At 40.2% G+C, this 26894-nt stretch overlaps 1 protein-coding gene across 1 annotated transcript; it reads right to left on the bottom strand.

Annotated features, from left to right (window-relative positions):
* Nucleotides 1-10642: 10642 nt before the first annotated feature.
* Nucleotides 10643-11978, bottom strand: LOC133929670 (peroxidase 5-like). Its single transcript, XM_062376458.1, has one exon. It carries the CDS (start codon nucleotides 11827-11829, stop codon nucleotides 10828-10830), a length of 1002 nt encoding a protein of 333 aa, XP_062232442.1. The 5' UTR covers nucleotides 11830-11978; the 3' UTR covers nucleotides 10643-10827.
* Between the last annotated feature and the right edge of the window lie 14916 nt (nucleotides 11979-26894).

Genomic DNA, 26894 nt, shown 5'->3' with positions numbered 1-26894 from the left:
TTGACTACGCCAGAAGTACTGTTTATAGCTCTATTTCCCCCTCTCATCTTTTATGTACAAAACAGAAAACTTCGGTTGCTCTAAAATCTGGTAAAATTCACTAATATTCTTTGTATGTGATAGACTAATTTTTAAAATTATTTCCAATTTTGTGGATTTGGTTATTATGTTCTCCACCGACCAGATGCGTCATAGAGCAATTGGCCACACGACTCAGCTTTAAACATGAAATGATAACACTCTACTACCAGCGGAGCATCTCTGTAGCAAATCACACTTTATACACAAAGTGACCACACAACAAAGTTATAGGCATGAAATGACAACACTCTGTCGTGCATCAGCCTTTAGACACGAAGTGTCTACACGACTCAATTTTAACTATTAAATGATAACAATTCTGTTCTAACTCAGACTTTAGACACGAAAGTGACCACACGACAGAGCTTTAATCATAAATTAAATATCAATACCTCTATCTTGACTAAGGCTTCAGATACGAAATAACCACATGATAGAGTTTTAAGCATAAAATGACAACTCAAAGGTTCATTTGCTAGAAAGAAGTAGTCATTTCATGCATGAGTTGTAAACAACTTTTATAGAGCAACTTCAAGCACGGTGGGAACATGGCTGCAAAATAGAAGAGAAGCGAGAGAGAGGGAGAGAGAATGGCAAAGAGGAGTGCTTCTAGCGGATCCAAGGACTCTATGTATTTGGGTTGTCCAGATTTTGTTGCGATTGCAAGAGCAAGAGCAAAGCTGCAAGGTGGAGGGTTGGAACTACGACCAACTATGATAGGGTGTTCCTCAGATGCTATGCTAGGGTGAGTTTTGTTCCTGTGTGCAATATCAGTTGGATTTTGAAGGTTCTTATTGTTTTTTTCCATGAGTTGCAGAAATGCAATCTTTTCATGTGGGAGGATGTATTGGAGGACAACAGAAGCCACACTGTCGAGGAAGTGATGAACCAGAATGCAGATGCAGGGTAAAAAGTAAAAGTTTTACATGACATGGGGTTGCAACTGGCGACTCTAAAGGAAGTGCCTATGAAGATGAATGAAATGGAAAGGAGTCTGAACCACCTTAAGGTAATGGTGTTTGTGCTTATACTTGGTATGGTTTGGATGATGTCTAGGATGTAAGGTTTCCCAGATGTAACATGTAGTGTAATGTTAAATCTTGATGCAATGAGAAATAAATGGAATGACTAGTACTTCAAGATCTCATATCAAAGAGAAGATGTGAGGAGAAAATAGAGCTATGAACGAAACTCTGGAGCAGTCAAGGGGTGTATATGTTTGAATTCAAATTGAATAAAAAGAAGAATATCACATGAAATGATAAAAATACATATAAATAGAGCATTGCAAATGAACTCACTTTTTCACAATATAACCTAGGGCTGAAAATAATTTTAGAAATTATTTCATCACATAAATATTAGTGAATTTTTCTAAATTTTTGGAAATTTATTTGAGGCCCTAACAATTGTTAAAAGGTATAAAAGTAGTCTTTTTTGAGTATTTTTGTTTAAATTCTACACAAACTTTTTGCGAGAATCCAATTAAAATGGGTTACACATGGATTATGAAACACGTAAAAAAATTTCTAGTATTTTTGAGTAACAGAAGACCACTATTTTATACAAAGAAGATGTGAGCAGAAAATAGAGCTATGAATAGTACTTCTAGCGCAATACTGTTCACACAGAGCTTACTGCCCTTGATGAGGCACCAAGGACCTAACCACCCTATCAGGGGGCGGTAAGGTGCTACCATGGTACTATGTTTGCTTACCGCCGTCTCAAGGGACGGTAAGGGCCTAATTGCCCTATGAGAGGATAGTATGTGTCTATTCTTATAAATCTTTTCATTAGGGGTCTATTTATGAGAAACCTAGTTGAAATGTACCTTGATTTATATGAGATAAATGATTGATAAGGTTGTAAATTTGGTTTGTTGAGTTTTGGATTACTTGATCTTGGTTTGAGCATTTTGACTATGGACTAACTAGAGTTGGAGTTGGAGAAATGTGTTTGCTGGTCTCACGGTGTGCAGGTGAGGGTTGCAACTTGGCAGTCGCTGGTGGGTGATTGGGACTAAGCGGGTGCTTAGTACCATATAATCAAAGATATCGGACGGAGTCAAGGGTGATCCTAGCTATATACGTGGAGGTCAAGTAAAGCATGAAATGGAGGATGAAGACGGCGTGTTGATAAAGTCCAGTGAAAGGGATGCCGATACAAGTGACAAGGTGGCCCGAGAGATCAGGAGCAAGAGACACTTGCCAGCGATCAGGATCGCAAGATGGAGTACACGTATCGACATCAGAGCGCTTGCTTATGGTGTAACCAAGTGGCGAGTCATGCTTTAAGAAGCGTGCAAAGGGTTTCACGGTTAAGCCTTAAAACCGTGGAAGGATTTGAGGAGTATGTGGCACCATCACGAAGCTTGCGTTGAGGCGAAACTAAGTCGTGAAGGCACCACGACCGTTCGATGAACGAAGCATGAAATAGATCAAAATGCTCTCAATGGTAAGTAGGAGTGCACTACAAGAGAGAGGTATTTTAATAACAAGTTATGAAATATAGAGGTCAAGTTTTCTAGACCTATAAACATAGGAGTATGACTATAGGAGAGTTTGAATCAGCCACTTAAGCCTCTTATGCAAAATATTTGAGAGCCTAGTGCTGGGTTTTAGAGGAGAGGAAGGATGAGTGCTTAGCCTAGGTAATAGGTGTGAGTTTTGAAAGGAAAATCTTTATAATTTACTTAAAATAGGGCTGACCACTTTAAGTAATAAAGTTTATATTTTTGCATATGCTTGAATTTCTCTCCTTCTAGTTTCCCTCTATTGGTTCCTTTATTTTTTTTGCAAGTTTTTTTATCTCAGTTGCAAATTTTTTTTTGTGCTTGAGCTGGATTTTTCTACCTTGTTGGAGTTAATATTCTAGTTGCTAGAGGTATAAAATTCATGTATAAAAGTACACAATTGGGTATTGAATTCCTTTGCTTCTAATCTATCAACTTGGAGGTTTTCTTCACCCGGTGATCATCTTTTTGGTGTTTCTCCTAAAGATTCGATTTTTATGTGGGATTGAGTCATGGATTGGTTTGCTGTGGAACCTAGGGTTCGATTCCAACCATGACACCCACATTTTGTTGGATTTTCAAATTTGGTTTTTGAATCGAAACTTTTGGGTTGAGCCTGAATTTATGTTGCGTTACTCTTTGTGGTGATTTCTTCTTGATGTGCATTGGGTAAACAAGGAGTAGACCATCTATTTCGTAAGAAATTTATAAGTGCCTATTCACTCCCTCTAGTTGTCTATCTCGGTCCTACAATTAGTATTAGAACTGATTTGATCACTTGTTGACCTTAATCAGCTTTGTGATCCGTAGATGATATGGAGAGAAGTGGAAAGATTCCATTGTTCGTGGAAGAGACTTTTTGTACTGGAATGCGCGCATGGAAGCTTATTTTCTAAACCAAGGAAGTGCAATATGGGAAGTAGTTGATTCCAACTATGAGATCCCTGCTACTAGCACGACTCAGGTTCAAATCGAACAGTATGAGGCCAACAACAAGGCTAAAAATATTTTGTTCATTAGCTTGAGTCAGAATGAGTTTGACAGGATTCAACACCCCTGTACTGTCCAAGAGATCTAAATTACTCTAAGTGTCTTCCATGAAGGCACTAACCGGATTTAGGCCAGACGCCAAAGCACTTACAACCAAGAATACATAATGTTTGTTCAAGGGCCCGATGAATATTTAGATGCTATGTTTGCTCGTTTTGATGGAATTGTGAGCAACCTTAGATTCACTAGTGTTTTGCCCTACTCTGACCATGAAAGAGCGATCAATCTTCTCTATGCTCTTGATCGTAGTATATGAGAAGTGAAGATCTCGAGCATTAAAGAGTCACTAAGTTATGACACATTAACTTGTGATGAACTATTCAGCAAGCTCAAGTCCATCGAGATAGTCAAGGCGGCTCAGATTGGCCTCAAAAACCCCCTGTCTCAGAATATGGTATTGATTTCCTGACCAAATGGTGACAATCAGACTAGAGCTAGCTTTTTTTGTGCTAACACCTCACCGAGTTATTTTTACTTTGTCTTTCTTGGTTTCTATCATAGAGGAGCAGGTTGATGTACTAGATGATAATGATCTTTCTCTCATCGTGAAGAAGTTCACCCGCTTTTACAACAATAGGAGAGATCAGAGGAGAGGGGGATCCAATGCTTGTTTTGAGTGTGGTGATACCACTCACTTCAAGACGGACTGCCCCAAGTTCAAAAAGAGGGAGGATAACGACCACGACTACAACAAGCACAAGAAGAAGAACAAGAAGCCCTTCTTCAAGAAGAACCACGATAAAATGATCAAGAAGGCAGCCAAAGTGGCTTCTAGTGCGTTCGTGATAGCTTTCAGTGACATCGACACCTCATCAAGCTCGGAGGAGGAGGAACCGCAAGTGTAAAGCAAGAAGAAGGCCAAGGATTTCACCGGTCTATGCTTCATGGCGGATGACAATAACAACGACAGCGACCCCGAGCTTAACCCTTATGTGGTATTACCTTCCTATGACCAGCTTTCCATCCAAATCGATACCTTGAATGATGCTCTTGTTAGCCAGAATAGATTACTTAAGAAAGTTGTGCGTGAGTTGAAGGGTTTTAAACCTAAGTATGAGTCTGTGTCTACTGAACTTGCATTGCTTTGGTCTAGACCTGATGTTGAGAAGTGTGAGAGTTGTTTGATTGTCATGTCTGAACTTGTCGAGCTTCGAAACGTGCATGCTCAAGTCACTAGTCGGCTTGAGAGTGCTGAGAATAAGCTCCTTGAGGAGTAGTCTAGGTCTACTCTCTTAGGTGCTTGCAATAATTGCCTATTACTTGCAAAGGATGTTGAACTGAAAGACTAGCGCCTTAAGGAGCTAGAATCTAGATTGGAGAGTGCTAGATGTTCAAAGGATGTGCAGCCAAACTGTTACACCTGTGTAATTTTTCAAGACAAGTTTAGCTAGGTTAGAGAGAAAGTTCAAAAGCTTTTGATAGATAATGAGTATCTCATTTCTCTAGTGGAGAAGTGCTCAAAGGACAAGGGGAAAATGCATTTGATCTTGGCTAAGACCAAGATGTGTACTGACAAGACATGTTTAGCTCTTGGGTTGGGTTTTGAGAGGGTGGCTTACAATGAAGAGAGTAAGATTGTGTTTACCACACCTACCACCCTAGAAGCTAAAAAGTCCAAGATTTCTTCTACACCTCCACCCATCAAGAAGAAACCCACATCATAACCCATCAAGAAGAAACTCGCACCACAGCCCAAGAAAGCTCCACAACCTAAGGTGAGAGCCCCTATGAGAGAGTCCAGAGTAACTGGCAGTCGAGCTCCTGGAAAACTTTACCATTGCACCTACTATTAGTGTAAGGGTCACTTGGTTGGGTTTTGCTTTCGCTGTTGAAGAGATGAGTGGCGTGAGTGGGAGTGGAGTACCCGGGATATGTACCGCCCCTCTGTTAGTGTATATGAGCCTTTTTCTCGCTCCTGCCCATAAGTCTAGCATTTTTCAGTCTCTTCCTAGAGGCGTTGCTCGCTGTGGTTTTTAACATGACTCATATAGTTTTGAGTCTCAGTGCTTTGGCGGACTACGTGTTCCCCATCGTAGTACTCATCCCTAGCGTGTTGGTGTTGAGTTGCATGCTCTTACTATTTCAGCTTCAAGACAGATGACCACGTGAAGCCACGCACACAGGAGAAATTGACCATCGCTTCCCATAATAAACAAAAGGAAAAATTGGCCACCATATTTCTCTTGCTGTCATGCGTGGGAATCCTATCGACTTTTTTGTTTCCATCTACTGCCATACGCTCGCGGAGCACACTTGAACATTGTGTGCCAAAAGGAATCGTCCCAATTAATGGGCCATATCTTTTATGGGCCCGTTGGCGTAAGATCTCGCTTATTCAGCGGGCGATATCTTTGGGTAGGCATGTTGGCACAAGATCTCACCCATTCAGTAGTCGAAGCAAGGTCTCACCTGCTGAACAGGGGAAACCTTCTTGGCTCCGTCTGTCCACTGATTTTTTTATTACCTGACAGGCAAGACCCAGAAGGTGTCGCTCGTTCATCGGGCAAGATCTTAATCCCGCTAGATGAACGGGCGACGATAACCTATTGTTGTAAATTTTTTAAACGGATATGTAAATTTGAAAGTATTGAAAAATAAAAATATATATAAAAAATTCTTCCCTTAGGATCTGTTTGGATGTACCGAATTAGGTCCAATCCATATGGTTGTCCGGTCCACCTATATGGGTTGGGTCGTGATTCGGCCTATTCGAATAGGCCCAAGCTGCCCAAATTTTATGAACACAATGGATTATTTTTTTTGGCTAGGGCTGTACTTCATTGTTATAGCAATCTGCTCGATCCCTAAAAGAGACCAATCTGCTCGAGAGATCACAGATCGAATCTTCAAGGAAAAAAATCAATAACATAGAATTTTTTTGGCCTTATTCATTGGAAATGGAGAAAGAATTCTAAGATTATGTGTAGAATAAGCTATGAACTGCGAGTAGCATGATCGATCAGACACCAAACTACAGCTAGATATGGTTCGCACAATTTAAAGAAATCTCAAACCTTTTTCACAAGCATGCATGTGGAAGCTTAGCCTATGAAGCTTTACAGAAGAGGTGCAAAGATGCACAATTGTGTCCCAACAAAGTGGTTGCAAGAAGTAAAGGATTTTTGTTAGATAAAGGAAACTTTATTCCAATATTCAAATAAGATTCCGGCCCCTGTACTAAGTAGGTGCACACAACCAAAAGTAACAAGGTCCCAGGGTTTTTATAACAAACTATAAATTGTCCTAAATTATTTCAAAATCAGTCCAAACCAGACGCCATGGTGCTAAAACACCAAAAGCACCATGATAAAGTAAAACATCATACACCACATAGTGGCTAAACCTCCACTCATACCTGACGAAGATCTCTGTTATCGTGACCTCTATTGTACAACGGGTTGAAGTGCGGATGTTCCAATCCCCTCTCTTTATTATTATTAATCATTAAATCGATTATTTATTTAATCATGACTTCAATGATTAATCAGAATACCGCTCCGGTAGTCCTAACACGTGCTTTGTACCCAAGATTGAAACGTATGTCTTTTCTAACATATCGCATCACAACAAAGCTTAACAAAAAATGATTAATTTAATTATATTACAAGTTCTTAAGCATCCATAATTTCTTGCAATTTACAGCAAAAAAGAGCTAGTAAGAGACTGAAACTACTCAATTTCTAGATAAAAGAGAAATATGCAGCGGAAGCTAAAACAATAAACAACAAAAGAAGAATGGAGCCATATATCCTTAGGCTTCATCACAAAAGCACGACATCCGAGTAGTTGCCTACTCATGCCCGTCACCATCGTCGGCGGGCGTGAAGTAGCCAAACACCAGCTCTTCCTTACCGGTAGCACCTGAAAGAGCAACGTGAGTACGAAGGTACTCGCAAGACTTAATCTATATTGGGTACTTATAGATAACCCGACTCCAGGGATTATGAATTGGAATGTTAGCAAGAATACGTCCACATGGTTAAGTAAATTTATATGCGAAAGCAAAATTTAAAAGAAACATGTATGAGCATCTAGACTTAACTAACACAACTATCTAACTCATAACCATCAACTAAACATATATATAAAAAGAACCATAATAATAATATCCGTAAAGAACCATCTTAACCCATCAACTACCTCAAACCAAACTTGTAAATCTACGACTGCTGCAAATTGACAAAAAAACATGCTCATGACCGAGAGTGCGGCATTTCAAAATATTTTTACACCATGTAGGGGGCACAACTTTACCCACAAGACTCGAGGACTATATGGCTTGAGTGACCAAACAGGTCCACCCAAGAGGGTACTCATATCAAACTTTCTCAAGAAGCCATAACCATTTGAATTAAGCATCGCTCATTATGGAGCCCACTTAGGTTAACTCCTGGAGCAACCTCAAGTGTCTCCTACAAACCCACCCAATTACACCGTCGATGTGCAAGCTCAAATAATCACATCTACAGAGATATTTAGCTCATCTTATTGTTAGATCGACATATGGTAAGTACGATAAGTGCTAGAGCCAACCGCAACAACGATCAGTGCTTAAGCGACGCAAGCGGTCTACGGTGTTCGGATTTCTCTCTCAACCTACTATGGGGAACTTCACATCAGGATAAGAGAAACACCCCTAACACCGCCCACATCTCGCCTCATCCTCACTACTCAACCAACCAACACCATCAACCCTATATTGTTATCAATATGACAGTAATTAAAGCATATAGCTCACAAACGGGGTTGAACTACCGCTCGACTTCTACTGAAGAATCGATGCATGGCTACGCATTTCGGTCAACTTTTAAACTAGACCATCATCAAGTTAAACCCCGGTTACAAGAAGATTGATCACCAATAACTCAAGATAGGGTGTAATGCATCAGCATAGGTTCTACCCATACAAGACCTGACATCGACTCAACAACATGCATAACGTACATAAGTATATTTTATCACATTAGACACATATGATCCAAATTAATGGGAGAAACATACTTAGATGCTTGCCTTGCTGCTCAGGCGGCTTCCTTGATGCTACCCACACAAAATTCACAAAACCCGTGTGGCTCGGTATCACCTTCAACCGCATTCGCATCACGCTCTGGATCCTGATTCACTAAAAAAGAACACATCCAATGATGAGCATGAATGAGGTGTAACAATGTATGCTACAATATTCATAACAAAAAGCTAAAAGTGTAAGACATGCGAAATAATAGCAAACTTTATGATCTAATCGACTTTGAAAATCTAACAGGAGGTTGGAGACTCCGGGTTGAACTCGGAACCTCCAGGTTGCAGAACCTCTGGGTTGTACTTCAGACAGGGGTTCTCTACTAAATTTAAATCGAATTAACCTAAACCCTACGGATTTAACCCGGACTATCTGGGTTGGACGGATTATCCGGGTGAGACTCCAAGCGAGGGTGATTGGTTAAAAGCACCGTGAATTACCCGGACCCTCTGGGTTTAACTGGATTATTTGGGTTGGGAAAACTTGCACTTCCCGATGATCTTCCTCGGCCGATTCGACTCGCATGTTAAATCTATCCTACATAAACATACATATACACTATACAAAGGGTTCTAGACTCAACTTGCACCCTAAACCCTAAATAATTTTTAGCACAATTCATCAAAGTTTTCATTGGGCTACTCGGACTATCCGGGTTCTACCCGAACTATCTGGATTGTCCAGAGAGTTTGCTTTGAGGTGGAAAACTTAATCGATTTGATTTGCGATCCTCTCCAAACCAAATGGAAACATGTTTGAGATAGTTCATAGAGTCTAGAACTCACTCACCTGTCTAACAACACAATTTCTAACACAAAACTTATCCAAATTCTCTCTTTTTGCTCCAAAGCTCAAGAACTCGAGAACTCCGCAAACCTAGTTCCAAACTCGAAATTGACCCACAAATTCACACATTCTTGCTGAGGGAAGCTTGAGGGACTTACCCACGGTGCTTGTGGAGGTTGGTGACCATCAGGTGATGAAGAAAACGAAGAAATCGCCCAGGAAGAGGAGTCCAACCGTGTCATGCTTCAAGCAAAAACACTAATAACGGCTCGACCTTCGGGAAAATGAAAATGAATTGGATGGATAAAGAGCTTAGGAGCTAGTGATCGCGAGAATACCACATACGTACCTCGATTCGTCTTCTAGAGGGAGGAATCGAGGGAGAAAGTGAGGGAGCTTGAGAGAGAGGGGAAGCTCTTCTCCTTGGCCGATTGGAAACGGGAGGGAGAGAGAGCATAATGGGAGAGGGGGAGTGGGTGGCTGCACGTGAGGGGGAGAGAAATTGAGTAGTTGGCCACTTAACTGGGTTCCACATGCTAGAGAAAGAAGCTCGTTTCAACTGTGAATTCATTTTCTTCTCTCCTGAATTTCTTTCTCTCATCCAATTAACTTAAAAACAAGTGCTCTAATGCTCCAAATAAATTACTCAAAATTAAACCTAATGCTTATGAAGTATAATTAGACTTAATTATGTAATTACGATTTTAGATGTGACAATATTCTTCTTCTTATTACAAATAATATCATTACGGCTCAACTATACTGACCAACAAAGTATTGCAACCCCAACCCAAATCTTTAGCCTCAGCTTTCATCCCACCTAAGCTAGATAATTCCCAAACATATTGATAGACGTAGGTGGAGGCAAATAAAAAACAACCAGCAAAGTTCTCCAAATACTATTATAGTAAGATTTGTTTTATGTGTTTTTTTCCCGTAAATCCGTGTCTCCTGTGTCATTGGTACCTAACGCGACCTGGGTTCGATCCACAGCTCTCACCTCCGGGGAGCCCCTCAGTCCTTTTATGGCTGGAGGTGTGTGGGCCCTCTTTGTGAAAAAAAGAACTAAACACAAAAACTAACACGGTCTTGTAAATTAGGTCGCGTGCGAATTTTGCGTGTGTCCCCACTCCGTGTGGTTGTAAACCTATATTCTTCTTCTACTAATCAATGCGTTTTTGAGAAAAAAAAACTAAACATAAGAATTCGCTTTCTTTATTATTATCGGTAACGAAAAATCACGTACACAAAACAAAAAAAAAATTACTTCACAAAGACATGATTGGTTACAACACAAAAAAGGAACAAATTTAAGTGTGGCGATTGGTGATGGACGTGGCACATTCAAACTTGTGTAGTACAAGCAATGTAGCGGCAGCTAGTAGTGGTTCACGACGAAGCATTTCTCCCTGATCTCCCCCTCGTCACCGGTGAGCACCTCGATTTTGCCCATCTTGACCATGGCCTTGGCGAACTTGGCCTGCCACGCCTTCTCGACGGCAGCGTGGAACGCGACGACCCCAGCCGTCCACGGGCTGTCGAGCAGCGTCTGGTCGGAGGTGAGCACCACCTTATGCGCCAGCACGTTCTTGAAGTACTGGTTGTCGAAGCTCGTCGGCGTCACGGGGTCGAGCGGCACCACCGTGGGGTCCATCTGGTCGTCGCTGGACGGCCATGGGCACCGCATCTTGAGGTGCGCCGCGTAGGCCGCGTCGATGGTGGGGTCGGTCCGCCCCAGCTGGCCGTTGAAGTTGTAGAGCCGCTGCGTGAAGGAGGAGCAGTGGGAGCGGCCGATGGTGTGCGCGCCGGAGAGCGTGACCATGTCGTCGGCGGAGAGGCCCTTGCGCTTGAAGCTCTCGACGAGCTCGCCGACGCGGTCGGTCGGGGCCGGGACGTTGTTGACGAGCACCTCGCCCGCGTTGGAGACGCGGCCGTCGCGGCGGCCCGAGGGGACTTGGTAGTCGATGCCGCCGGCGAGGTAGGCCCCGTCGCGGGCCGCGAAGGCGACGACGTCGGCGCAGGAGACGGTGCGCGGGCAGTGCGCCTCGAGGACGGCCTTGGCGTCGTCGATGACGTCGAAGCCCCGCATGCTGGGGTTGTTCGCGGGTGAGTCCTGCTCCGCCTGGTGGTCCGGCGTGGAGTTGATGAGGATGGAGCCGTCGCAGCCCCGGACGAAGCAGTCGTGGAAGTGCATCCGGATGAGGCCCGCGCCGAGGCCCGGGTCCCTGGCGACGGCGCGGCGGACGGCGTTGCGCACGATCTCCTCGGCCTGCGGGCACGAGTGCTTGTAGAACCCGACCTCCAGCGACGGCGGCGAGGCGTGTGCCACGGAGGCGACGACGAGCGCCGCCCATGCGAGAGCCAACCAGTACGACCTCATGATCCTCAACAACGGATTGGTCGATCGATCAAGTGCTATATGTCTCACTGCACTCTTACTCTCTGCTGGCTAGGTCGAGCTCGATCGAGATGGTGATCGAGAATTGATGTCGATGAGGAGAGGAATGCCGCTGGACCTCTATTTATACAGGGAGCAATGCATGCATGTGTAGCTAGCAATGAACGACGGCGTCCATGTTAAGTTGTAGCAGATGGTGATGGCGTGTGCATGGACGCATATAGTGTACATGTGTTTCTGCACCGAGTCAACAAATAAAACCAATCCCTGCATAATTTTCTGTTGATGGCGATGCATGGAGCAATGCATGAATGTGTAGAAATGAACGACGGAGTCCAATGTCCATGTTGTAGCAGTTGCTGATGGCGTGTGCATGGATGTATATATTGTACATGTTTCTTCACCGAGTCAGCATATAAGGCCCAATCCATGCATAGCTTAGTTCCTTCCAGGCATTAACCTGGCTAACAACAGCTACATCTTGTGTTCAATCATCACACGCATGCAAGAACCGTGTCAATGGACTTAGTAGCACGGCTTCCTCACGGATCTCGAGGAGCGATGGACGACGAACAGTGATGGAGAAGTTCACTTTGAGTAATTGTAATGAGAAAGGGAAGACCAGGTAAGAGAGAAAGAGAAACCAACAGTATATATGCCACCATCTTCCTAATGTTGCCCAGACTTCGTAGCAGCAGCATAATCATTTGCTCGGCAGAGAGTTGTTGAGAGAAAAAAGACGCGTGAAGGTTGCCTGTGAAAATTCAAAAATTCCAGACAAAGTAAAAGTTTCTGAGATTAATATTGACGTTCGATACCAGATGACCGGGACAAATTAAAGTCGTGCACGTTTGGAGGACCAAAATTTTAAGAATTTCTTTCGATCTCGATTTTAACACTAGGCATGCATAATACTATTTTCCCCAGCAGAAAAGTGTGTGTGTATATATATATATATGTATATATATATATATATATATATATGGGACACCTATTCTATACTCCTAGGAGTATGTACTCCCACATGCAATATACCACCTAAACAAACGTGTAAAAGTGGTATATGAGAGGTGGGAGTACATACATCCAGGAGTACATACTAGTTTTCCTATATATATGTATATATATATATATGCGCTGCTAAATCACTTTGTTTATACCTTTGGCTGTGATCCCGGGCCCATTTTAAAATGAGGCTATGCATGTACAATGGTTGCCTTATATATATATATATATATATATATATATATATATATATATATATATATATATATATATATATATATATATATATATATATATATATGTATTGCCACATAAGATTTTATTTGACGTAGAGAAGAGGAAAGAAAGTAAGAAAAAGAGCTCATTATTTCATGAAATAACACTCATAAGCTAAAATTTAGAATTACGAGAGTATTCACACTGTTGTATCAGTTGTTATTACCATAGAACTCACACCAATTATTTAGAGCATGTTTGGTTTGAGTCTAACCTTGCCACACATAAGCTTAGCCACGCTATAGATTTTTAGTCAACTGTTTGGTTAACTATCACAGATGTGAAAAGCCACACTTTGTTAGCCACTTAGCCCACACGTCATACACCAAGTTTTTAAAATAACTTTGCCACACTTGTGGCTAAGAATTTGTCGGTCACACTTTTTATGGAATACCACACTTAGCTAACTTTAGACGTGCCAACAGGGCCGGTCCTGACATTTTGGTGGCCCGGGACGAGATTAAAAATAGGGCCCTATTAAATATAAATATTAAAATATTTATGTACCATAGTGGCTCAAAGCAATAGTGGTATTTTTTTATATCAAACAAATAGCAGTTGTATGTATCATATGGAAAAACTAGCATGTCCCAGTACACAATAACATAAATAGAGAAAACAAGATGTAGACGAGACATATGACTATATGATAGGGTAAAATAAAGACATACTTCTCAGTCAAATCTCTGTATTTATCAGCACCAAGATTAGCAATCACGACTCCATCACCCAACTTGAAAACAGAAGCCAGCTTATCATAAATCTAAAAAAAATATAAAAATATGATTAAACATATTAGACACAATGAATGTAGCTAAGCTTACAAAGTAAAATTGCATATGAATATAACTTTACCTGTGGAGATCATCTGAAACAATTTCTTCTAACATTTACAGAAGCGAAGTCACTAATGATGGTATCAACATCAATCTCATCTAGTAAATTTTTCTCAATGCATAAGGTCGCCAAACCAGTTAGCCTTTCTTGAGACATTACTGACCTCAAATAGTTCTTCAATAACTTCAACTTTGAAAAGCTTCTTTCAGCTGATGCCACAGTCACAGGTACAGTAAATAAGATTCGATAAGCAATAGAAACATTAGGATAGCAGTCCACTTCTCTAACAAATTCAAAAACCTCCATAGCAGACATTGTTCTATCCGGCAAAGTCAATTGCATAACCCTTAATTCAGATATTAGATCATTTAACTCCACATCAGATGAACCATGCAGATAGAAAGTTTTTGCAAATTTAGTGCAGCAATCTGTTAGTTCAATATTATTCAGTGACTTCAAGGCGTTTGAACTTAGTAAAAACCCGAATATACCTTGAAACACTTGGAGTTCTTCAAATCTATTTTTCAAAGAAGTTGTTGCCATATCAACGATAACCAAAAAGTAATTAACTTCAAATGCCTTCTCGGCTTTTTATTTCTTCATTGCAATCAATTTCATCAAATTGTTTCTTCCTAAGAGCCCGACGTTTTACTGGAAACGATGGCTCAACACCCATTTCAGATGCAAGGTCTTTGGCAATGTTCAAACTAGATGCATACCCTTCATTTCTGTACTTGTTAAAGTATTGAACCATACCTTCAATTTGGTGCAAGGCAGAGTCAATGCATATGCATGATGATTGCAACTTCTTGCTCACAGTATTTACAGCAAATAAAATATCATACCAAATAACCATGCCAAGTATAAACTCAAAGCTACCAAGAACATCGAATAAATTTTGTGCATCACTCTTGTCCTTGGGTTCGGTATCACAAGCTTGATGTAACTCAGACAAAGTTGACCTTAGATGAGAAGCTTGATATCTAATTGCTTTAACACTGTTGATTCGACTCTCCCAACGGGTATTGCTCAATGATTTCACAGTCAAACTTGGAACATGATCAAGTAATACTTTCCATCTTTTGGTAGAACCAGAAAATAATACATATATTTGTTGCACAATACCGAAAAATGAAATAGCTTTAACACATGATTTTGCCATGTCACAAAGAGTGAAATTAAGACTGTGGCAAGCACATGGCATATACAAAGCTCTTGGATTGATATCAAGCAACCTTTTTTATACCCCTGGTGTTTTCCTTTCATATTTGAACCGTTGTCATAACCTTGACCCCTTATATCACCAATATTAAGACCAAATGACTTCATAGACTCAAGCAATACATTAAAAAGCCCCAAACCAGATGTGTCATCCACCTTCAAAAACCCAAGAAAGTACTCCTCAATTTTTGTTTTTCTCTTATACATATTAACACATCGAACTATCAAAGTCATTTGTTCTTCATGACTCACATCAGGGGTACAGTCAAGGATAATGGAGAAATATTTGGCCTCTTTGACAATCTTTAAGATAGTATTTGTAACATTGGAAGCCAAAAGAGAAATCAACTCATTCTGAATTTTATGACTGAGATAATGATAATGAATTTCATTGTTTTGAATGCGTCTAAGGTGGTCTTGCATTACCAAATCAAATTATGCAATCATCTCAACACAAGCTAAGAAATTACCATTGGTATCATTGTAAAGCTGCTCACTAGATCCTCTGAAAGCCAAATTTCTTTTACCAAGATATTTAACAATGGCAACTATTCGAAACAAAACTTGCTTCAACCGTTCTTTCTCCTTTGTGATTTCCTGTTGAAAATCTTTATCAATTGTTTCATTTTTGCTCAACCTAGTACTTAATTCATTCCAAGACCTCATGCTAGTAATATGCTCCACACTAGTTTCATGTTCTTTGAGCCTTTCGCTGAGATGCCTCCAATCTCTAAATCCATTATCTCCTAATGAACTCTTGCTATTGTTAGATTTGAAAATCTTACAACAGAAGCAAAACACTTTGTCAACATGCTTAGAATAAACCAACCATTTTCTGTCATGTACCTCTCCATTACTCATTGTTCTAGAATAATGAGCATATGAAAAATTCCTTGAGTTACCATCTAAAGGGAATTTAAGATTTTCTTCTCTTATAGGTCCCTTCTCAACTAATACGTCTCTAGCTTTGTTATCAAGATTACCCCAATTTCGTGGATCATAGATATCCATAGAAAAAAATGGTTGTTCATCAACACTAGCAGATGAATTAAATATATGCTCATGATCACTCACATTGTTATCATCCCCATTGGTATCAATATTTTCTTCTGTAGGGCATTGGTCTTCTGAATTGTCATTAGGTTGTTCCTCCATATCAGCTATCGCCAACTCATCCGAATTCTTTGAACTGCTCGTATTACTCTTAAAAAATTTATCAATGGCTCCCTTTTGTGATTCCACCAACTCATCTACTCGTTTTCTTTTTTTCCTTTTTTCGCTGCCAGATGCATACTTTCTAGAAGACATAGTTCAAGAATATGCTGAAAATTAAAAAGAAAATACATTAGTGGTTGAAAGACTACAAGTATTACCAACTAGACGATTAAGACGAGTTATTATCTCAACGATTAGGTCAAGTTGCCGTCTCACCGTTGTCCTCAATCACTAATTTGTCAACTAAAATGACTAGATGAGCCACCGTCTCGGCGTCTTGCCGTCTTCCCACTGAAAATTAAATCAAACTAACAATTGATGTGCATACTTAATACTTTGAGAATTGAGAATTAATCATGGACAAAAGGACTATCGCATTCACAGATTCACCGGTCACCACCACTCACCACCACAGTGCGGCTCCGGGAAGACGGGAACTCGGGCCGTCGGGCGTCGCCGCGTCGGCAGTCGGCACTCGGCACCACGCCTGCTCGGGCTCTCGGCGCGTCGCAGCTGTGGGCGGTGGGCGTCGGCACTCGGCACGACGGCACCACACCTTCTCGCCAGTCGGCACTCGGCGGTCGGCGCGTGGCGGCGTGGGCGTCGCGTCTCGCGTCGCGTGGCGGGCACTGGCGGCGTGGGCGGATGGGCGCGTCGCGTCTCGCGTCTCGGCGGCGTCTCGCGTGGTTATTGGCAAAACTACTCGGCTGCGTAGCCGGTGGGCCCCTGGGATTTGGGGGCCCGGGGCAGCTGCCCCGCTCGCCCCCCCCCCCCCAGGGCCGGGCCTGCGTGCCAAATATAGTTGCAAACCAAAAAGGCCCTTAGTATACACAAATTAAGGGCTTGTCAAACTACTATAGACACAACAAAACCCATTGTAGGGGTGTTGTCTATTAGTCATTTTAAAATTATGTGGCAATGCATGAGTCAGACTATGTCAGTGATTGGTGAACTGTCGATCTTACGAACTTATAGAAATAGTATGCTCTGAGTAGACGAATCACAGAATACACAAAGGGTTTATGTAGATTCAGGCCTCCTTTGGGATAATAGTTCTACGTCCTGTTAGCCTTGTATTATTGTCTAAGGTTGTTATAAGGGAGTGTGTAGCTAACCTAGATAGATCTAAACCTAGTCAGATGAATCCCTTGCGTGTAGTCAGCAAGAGATGCTAATACGGATCTAACTACAGAAGACTTGGAGGATCCAGGCTTCTGCAGGCTTCAATTGTGTGTATGGACTTCTATGTGCTTGTGTCTTGTTTCTCCGTAGGGTTCCCTAGCTCCATATATATAACTGTCTTGTAACATCCGAACTCCTTTCCAAGTAGGATTCTGTCATACTTAAACTTAGGGATAGACTTTCTTGTTTAATGAATATTCTGGAATATGTGGGAAGTTTTCGTACATCTAGGAACTCTTTTCCTGGATATATATATGAGATAGTCGTATATGGTAGTTTTATACTGCTTATCGTCAGACTATAAGACAACACCATTGTAATTATAAATGTCCTAAGTACCACTCTTTCTTCTTTGCTTTGGGTGAGGGATTAAGCACTTTGGTTTGGTGATTCAACTGCAGGTAGCCTAACCATAACAAATAGGAAGACAAGAGAAGAGTACATAAATACCACACTACTACAGGAACTCCAATAGGTGATCACTACTGATTTGACTAGAACTGATAATGATAAGGTATCACTGTCAGTTCATAAACTCTAAAAAGCAATTAATCATTGAAATTGCATGAACTAGCAGTGATACCACTTATCTACTGGTTCATGTTACAAACTAGCATAAATACAAAATTGCTAGTTGGTAACATAAACCGATAATGATAAGTAGGTTATCACTTTCTTGTCTTGTTACAAACTGATAGTGATGTATTTATGTCGGTTTAAAATAAAAATCAACAATGATTGATTGTTATAAACTGATAGTGATGTATTTCTATCGGTTTGTAATAAAAACTAGCAATGATAATTGTATAATATAAAAGTCGGCAATCTTCTTCCCCATGCCAAAGTTGACCAAAAAAGGAGTTTTGTTTTTTCTGCTATCGGCGGTCATTTGTGGCGACTTGGTGCTTGGAGGCTTTAAAATTTAGAGGAATTTGCATGCCCTCGGTGCTCCAAGATCAATAACTTGATCTATCTTTCATTTGTAGTTAGCTTTACTTTCTAGATTGCTTTAAATTTTGGAAGTAGGTGATTGTTCCATGGTGATGAATTTTTAAGGAGCTTGAGCTCAAATTGATCTCTAATTTAGAAAATAGATTGCAATTACCTTATTATAGATGTATGTTGATTGCTTAGATTAAGATCTAGTTTCAAGTTAAGGTTTTGATCTAGTTCAATTATAGTTTGTCATGGATGAGCTCATAAGGTTAAAACTGACAATGATTGCTAGTTTTAGCCTTAAACTGGTGGTGATATCATAATTATTAGTACCGCTAGTGATAAGTTGTATCACTGTCAGTTCTACAATTGACAGTGATAATCTTATTTAGTGCTGGGTCAATAACAGATAGTGATGTCAGTTATGAACCGACACTAATTAGGTGTTTTGCGATAGTGCTAGGGTTTTGACCATGTTGTACCATGAAGAAGAATAGAACTATAGAAGATACCTTCCGCATTGCATCTTCAAGGAAACAACTCTGTGAAACCAAAGTCAAAGTCAACTTTAGACCATATCCAGATAACACCCATACATTCTGGTTAAAGTCAAACAAATTTCCGGTTACCCCTGTCCTAAGTCTTATCAAGTGGCGGACAGCTATACAGAGATGCATACTACACTGAATTTTGGCTGAACTAGTTCAAACTTTGCACTAAGATTTTAAACCTTCTGAGTTTTCAAATAAAAATTGAAACCCCGTTTGTAATTTTTCCAGGGAAATTGATGCAGTAATTCGGTGCTACATTAGTAGCAAGTGTGAAAAAAGATGGCCAAGATATTGAAGTCTTCTGGCCAAATCAATAAATGGTTTGGTTATACAGCAACTCGATTCTTGTCTCCATTTCCAAGCTGAATGCGTCCCTACCTTGTGGTGTACTATACGTTTCTTCTCCTTGGATGGTCAAAACATTTCAAATCTTTGAAGCTGGCTCTTGAGGAGGGAGGGTGCAAAGAGCCCGGGTCCACTCATTCGAGCTGATTCTCCTATTCGGCTCAAGTTATTACGCTGACCGGTGGCAGCAATTTCGGAGAGCTGATTCCAATATACCGGTCGACCGAGACTAACACTCACCTCGATCAGCGACGCGGCGGATTCTGTTTGGCCTGCGGGGGAGGTTGCGTTGGGGTGGTGGGATGAATTTGGTATATTTTCAAACTTTAAAAGTATTTTTCTCTCAGACCAAGAGTTCGTTTTGAAAACAGTTTGAACCGTGGTGCTTTTCTCAATTAATGCAACAACACAGGATCCAATATAAATATATTTTAAACTTTCTGAAGAAAACCAACAATTTAAATGGACTATTTCAACATTTCGAATACATTGTTGCAATTGCAACAACCACATACAAAAATGTTGAACATGTTTCGCAAAATATTGAAACAGCTCTCACAAAATGTTGAAATAGGTCTTAGAAATTGTTGGGCACATCTTTTTGAAAAGTTGAATTAGATCTTCATAATTGTTGAATGAAATTTCCAAACATCGTTGAATTATTATTATTGACGATTGGTGAACCGCCGATCTTACAAATTTATATAATAGATAGGGAATACCTCAAGTAGACGAATCAAAGGAACACATAGAGAGATTTTTATATAAGTTCGAACCTCACTTAGGATAATAACTCTACGTCATGTTTGTCTTGTATTGATCTCTGGGATTGTTACAAGGAGGTGCGTGGCTAGCCTAGATAGATTTAACCTAGTTGAACGGCTTCTTGTGACTTATAAAGACTTATCCTCCGTAGGGTCCTCACGCTCCATATATATATGGGCATCGTGTGGCTCCTGAAATCTTTCCTTCCTGGGTATTTACAAGCAGTTTTTATATATCCAAGGATTCCCTTGCCAAGGATAGAGATATGCCCCAAGAATAACAGAAAACTCTGGGGTATCCGGATATGGCAATTTTATACTACTCATCATCAAGCCCCCCCCCCCCCCCCCCGCCAGTACGTGAAATGAGACTGTGACGGATCAAGAAACTTAGCCTAATCGAGGAAGACATCTCGACATGCTGCCTCTCTTGAGTGATAACTCGGACTTTTGGGTAGGATGTACATCTATCTAAGTTCCTGGTTATCATCGAGTCATATAGTCCGGATATTAGGCCTTCTCCGGGTAGCTCCGTGAGCCTCCGGGTAGGGACCTCGTTCGTGTAGGAAATCCGGATCAACTAATAAGTATCGTCCTAACTTCTTGAAATTTCGAGAAGGCTGGGGAAAATTTGTCTCTCCATCCTTTGGGTTTTTTTGAAAGTTGAATCGTCGTACCATAGATTTCGCGTGGTGGTGAAAGAATATTTCCTCCTTTTCTGGCAAAGGATCACGATGACGTTTGGAAACTGAGCGCACTTATCGATGTAGTGTGCCAGCCCTCCTGGTATTTCGTACCAACAGCCCCCGCATGCGTTGGAAGAGATCCCAAACATCAAATGCGATGGGACCCTGGCACAAAAGATCATAGCTCCAAGTAGTACTCAAAACCACGTTGATGGTTAGTTAGAGAATCACCGAGTCTCCTTAGGCTTTCTTCTGTAATGTGTGCTTGAACAGATACTTATTCTTTTGTTAGTAAAAAACAAAAAAAAGAATGTAAATAAAAACGGTGGGACTTCTTGGGAACTCGATATCAAGGAGATACCGACAACCTAACATGCTTAGTGCTATTCGCTTCCTCCTCCAGCTAGGGTAGAATGACTTCGTTATTAATCGAGGAGCTTAACCGGAGCAGCCCTAGGCTTAATGTGAGTGGGGGCGTCATAGCCCCCGGGCACTTCAAGACGCAATAAGAAACCTTTGTCATATCCCGTGAGATCATAACTTAAAACATTATCTCCACACGAAGGAAGTCGCTTTGGCACACACACAATATGTTGTTGTTAGCTCTTGGTATATTGTATTCATCTAGCCCCGACTGGTTATCTGAGAAGAAAACTCAAATACACGGTCAAAGATAATAAGATAACAACTGTCGACCAATCATTATGAACTAGCCAGCTAGGGTAAGAGAAAAAAGAATTGAACGCTCATACTTCCCCTTTGGTCGTAGAGACTCTTGTTTCCTGAAGTCGATTCTCATGTGACCTTGTCCGAGCTTATCCGGGTGTGCGCGATAGGTAGAGGTACTCGGATTGCGGCTTACCACCGGTGTACCCGTCTTATGGGTGTCAGACGTTTAGTTTAGGAAAGACAAAAAAGAACACAAAGAGATTCAAGCAACCTTATGAGAAATATGAATACTTACTAGTGTAAACTTACTTTTAGTACTTACACATAAAACTTTTTGGAGTTGATCGACATTTCAAGAATTATTGAAGACTCATCCATCCTCCATTGCTAAGAGACCTAGGGCAAGTAGACTCGACCACTGTATAGAGACCCTCCCACTTTGGGGTAGCTTGTTGATGTTAGTTGACTTTGAACAGGTCATAGAACTAGGTTTCTGGCTTGGGAGCTCCTTGCCAAACATCTTGGTCATAGTAGCTCTGAAGGGATTTGATATTCAGCTGATCGTATCAACACTTGAGTCCCTTCTTTGTAGAGATACCGAGGAAGACAAAAAGGAACCTGAAGCTCCCAGGCGTTGCCCCCGTACAAGAAACTAGTTCTTGGTGTAGACTTGAGTGGAGTCAGCGACATATTGTGGGGCAAAAATTCGACGTCGCTGGTCATGATCCTCATGGACGGTGCCAGCTATCGATGATTGGTGAACCTCTGATCTTACAAATTTGTAGAATATATGGAGAAATCTCGAGTAGATGAATTAAAGGAACACACATAGGGGTTATATACAGATTCAAGTCTCACTTAACATAATAACTCTACGTCTCATTTGTGTTGTATTGATCGATGGAATTGTTACAAGGGTGTGTGTGGCTAACCTAGATAGATTTAACCTAGTCGAGCGGCTTCTTGTGACTTGTAGATACTTGTCATCCTCATGGTCCCCATACTTCGTATATATGGGGGCCGTCGTATGGCTCATGGAGTCCTTCATTCCTGTTCTTGGAGATAAATTTTCCTGTTTACGAGATATCCTGCGTATCTGTAGGTAATTTTCTATACGTCCGAGGATTCTCTTTCCAGGAATAGAGATATGTCACAAGAATAATGGAAAATCATAAGGTATTTGGATATGGTAGTTTTATACTACTCATCATCAATTATTTTCAAATCAAAATGTTAAAATAGATCTCACAAAATTTTGAAATAGGACTTAGAAATCATTGACCATAGCGTTTTAAGAATGCTTAATTAGATGCTCATAATTGTTGAATGATGTTTAAAAAATTGTTGAATTAATTTTTCCAAATTGTTGAGTGCCTATCAAATAAAAAATATGAACATAAATTAAAAGTGCAAAATTATAACTGGAATAGGAAAAAGAAAAGGAAAAGGAAAAGGAAAAGAAAAGAAAATAAATGAATTGTATTGGCTTCATGCACCGAATGGACTGACAGATGTGGCGCCTTCGAGATTTTTTTCTCTAAAATATATTTTCTTTTATTAATAATACAAAATTAGGCCCCCTATTTGAGAAATTTGCAAAAATAGACTCCAATCGTCAAACCAACAATCGCTCGAACATTAGGCTATTTTTGAAAAAAAAAATCCCCTATTTGCTAGGCGACATTTTCAAAAACTATCAAAATAATGTGTTCCTTTGCTTTCAACCTTCAAAACTCCATTTAATAGTAAAAAAAAATTCTGAAAAAAATGAGCCGCATAGAGGATGGTACCTTCAAGTTGTCCACAAAATTTAGCCTACATAATGTCTTGTACAATGAGAAGGAAAAACACAAGTTTTTGTTTCTATGAAATTTGCCTCTTTTGGTTTCTCATTTTAAATTCATTGTTTGAGTTGATTTTTTTGAAGCACTTGAAGGGATCATACTCTGCAATACCAAAGTTCTTTAAAATTCTGTGTGACTATTTGGATGGTATTTTGAAGGTGTAAGCAAATGAATGCAATATTTTCCCAATTTTTGTAAAAGTTGGCCAATCAAAAGGCGAATTTTTCCTTGTCGCCTGTATAGTTGGACGACAAGGGTCTATTTGTATTGAATTTGCAGACAGGGTTAACTTTATAATATTAATAAAAGATAAAATAATTTTTAAAAATCGCACCTTCAACTGAGTCGGCCCATGGATAGGAAACCTCGTTGGAAGAAGGAAACACGAACCTTGCAGAACAAAAGGCCTGATGGGTCTTTTCCCGTGCCTAGAGAATGCAAAATACCATTCGGCCCATAAATAAACTTTACAAATCCTGTCTAAGGTTACTGGGTCTTATCCGGAGGAATCTTGTTTCCAAATCCAAGCATAGCCCGGTCCAACAGCAAAATGGCCATCTACAACATAACACCAATCCTCTAAATAAAAAGAGCTGAGACCAACAATAGAGTAACTTTCATACATTACTCCTACAAGCTTTTTTATATTTTTTAATTTTCTAATTTAGCAGAAATGTACAATAGTTTTAAAAAATGTAAAAATAGGTCTTCTCACTATAAATCATGCCCTTTCCAAGAGCAAAATTTAAAAATCATCCGATGAACGGTCGAGAAATGATGTGACCGGCCACATGCCCATGTTGAGATTTTTCTCGCTCTCTAGGTGGGCGGAAAATATTTCTCTCCCATCTAGAGGGCGAGAAGGGTGTTTTTAAAATTACACATATACATCCACATAAAGATCATATTATTCCTATAATTGCATACAAAATAAGTTAATCGTATAACTGAATTCTAACGGCACGATGTGAACGCGTTATACTTAAAAGTTCTACTCTTGGATAGCATGATGTCCCGTTAGCCGCTTAGTGGGCTGAAGTCAAAGGCAACGCCTATGGGAAAAAATTGGGGTACAGATCACATCTATATAACACTATGAAAATTTCATCGAATAGATCATATCAAGATGATTCTGAATCATTCAGAATGCCTCTATTTTCACTAAATCAATTATACTGATTCCACAACGAGCGAGAAATTTCTCACCTTTAATTATGGTCAGGCATTTCTCGCCCTCCCAACAGGCGAGGAATTGCACCGCCCTTTTTCCAGCCCTTTGAGAGGCTGATTTTTCTAAATCTCACCCTCTCAGCAAGTGATTCGTTTCATGGGCTCACCAGGAACGTGGCTACCATGAATCGCCCACGGAGAGAGAGTTTTTTCTAATGGATCACCCTTTCAGCAAGCGATTTCTTGGCCTTAGTACCGGTTGGGCAAGCCACAATGGCAGGCCAGGTGGAATCTCCTCGCCCTCTAGTTGGGTAATGATATTGATCGCCCTGATTTAATGTTCGACCAGTCAAATTTATTTATGTATGCAGCACTAGTACACCTTAATTTTTTCTGCTATTATAAGATTTATACAAAGATATCCATTCCTCATGCAAATACTAGCTTATTGTAGCATCTAGGTTTTTAAGTAAGTGATAAGTGTTTCGGTGATTAATGATAATTATATTATTATGACTAACAAATTTGATTTAAAAGGTATCAAAAATTTTAGTTCACAATGATGATTAGGTATTTTTGTCCCTAAAGCGATTATATGGACGATCAAAGGAGATGTGCATCGAGATTAATAATATTCTAGTTCTAAGTGTCGCAATAGAGAGGAAAGACACTTAGAGTAGTATAGATCTTATTTCTTAGTCTTTTTGACCGTACTATAAAGAGAGACTAAGAGTTATAGCTTGATCTAGATGAGTCTAGATTTATTTTGATGCACACTTGTGAATCTCTAGCACTATGTAGCTCATAGAAGTTCATGGTTGAGATATCGCGAAGTTAGAGCTTAAGAAAATATTGAATTGGACGAGCTAAGTGAATTTAGTCTCACCGAATAATCCGATGTTGTGACTCTAGTTCTCACCGGAGCATTTCTCTTCGTTCAAACAGAAAACAAAAGAGTTGACCGGATGGTCCAGTGGTTAACTTGTGGGTATCATCGGAACCTTTTTTTTTGACACGTGTCCTAAAATCGAAGTGTTGCATCGGACAGTCCGGTGTTATCCCCGTGAGGGCACCAGAGTTTTTTTAAGCAGAAGCAATCTTTCCAGGTGAAATTGAAGTTAAACTCACCGGATTATCTGGTGATGGAAAGATGTGAGCACCGGAGCATTTCTTGCTGAGAATAATTTTTGGTTCCAGAAGAAGCTACACTCACCGGATGGTTCGGTAAAGGCAAAGAGGAATCATCGGACTAATTTTTTAAGAGAAGATTGCAATGGGTAGTATGACTTAGTTCTTTTAATCGGATGGTCCGATGATAAACTAAGTCACACCATATGAATCCATCGTATCATTTTTTATGCCCGCCAATCTAGAGATGGAGAAATAGTAATCATGAGTGAGCACTTGAGACTTCGTGACTTAAGGAGGAGCGATATCTTTTATGGATGCTCCAACGAGAATTAGGGGGAGCACTAACTCCTTAATGCCTTAGAAAAAAATCAGTGTTCTCTTATCCATCTCCATACTTTCCTGTATTTATATTTTAGTATTTTACTTACTTGCAAGTTTTACTTTTCGCATTTATTTTATGTTCTAGTTTGCTTATTTTTCATATATCCGTTTAGTTTGATCGTGTAGTCATATTGCAATTTATCTAGACTAAGTTTGTTACTTGTTATAGAATTCGATAGGAGTAATTTTTTTAATAACCTAATTCACCTTTTCTCTTGAACCATTCAATCCATTCACTTATAATTACCAATATTTTCTACTATTATAAGATTTGGAGAAGCCGTATGGGGTTTGATAATTGCTTGGCTTCGAAATTTTCGATACGTTGTTTTACAGGCTTTATGGTGCTTATGTTGCTATTTTTGAGGAATCACGATTCAGTCTACGGTGCTGTATTTGTTCCCTAATCCCCAGCAAGGTTTGTTTTGGTTGTATTACATATAGTATTTTGTAACTTTGCTTCTTTCCTTATCTATTAATTAATCAATAATGTTGTGTTATATAGCTCCTTGATTGCTACTATGCCTGCCTCATTTGTGCTGCGTTCTATATGACTTTTCCTTGGTTCTTAACAGGAATCATCATATTGGTCTCAAAAAAAAAAAAACAGGAATCATCATATGATATTTGTTTGTTTGGTATTGTTAGAAAGTGAAACCATCGAGAGTTTTCGGAGACGAGGCTGTGGTGATCAAAGCAATGAAGGTTTTATTTCCATGCTCTGTTCTGCTTCCTCTTTTGTATCTGCTCTGTATCTCATAGAATTGCAATGATTAGTGAAAGTGCTGATACTAAAGGTTGCTTTGACTTCAATTTTAGAATCAAAAGACACCA

The sequence above is a fragment of the Phragmites australis genome, chromosome 9 (genome assembly GCF_958298935.1).
Source record: "Phragmites australis chromosome 9, lpPhrAust1.1, whole genome shotgun sequence".
NCBI lineage: Eukaryota > Viridiplantae > Streptophyta > Magnoliopsida > Poales > Poaceae > Phragmites > Phragmites australis.
The sequence above is the reverse complement of the archived record's forward strand: the minus strand, read 5'-3'. Positions and strand labels throughout refer to the sequence as shown.

Coding starts and splice junctions, on each gene's coding strand:
- LOC133929670 (XM_062376458.1), bottom strand. CDS start 11,829: ATGAGGTCGTACTGGTTGGCTCTCGCATGGGCGGCGCTCGTCGTCGCC.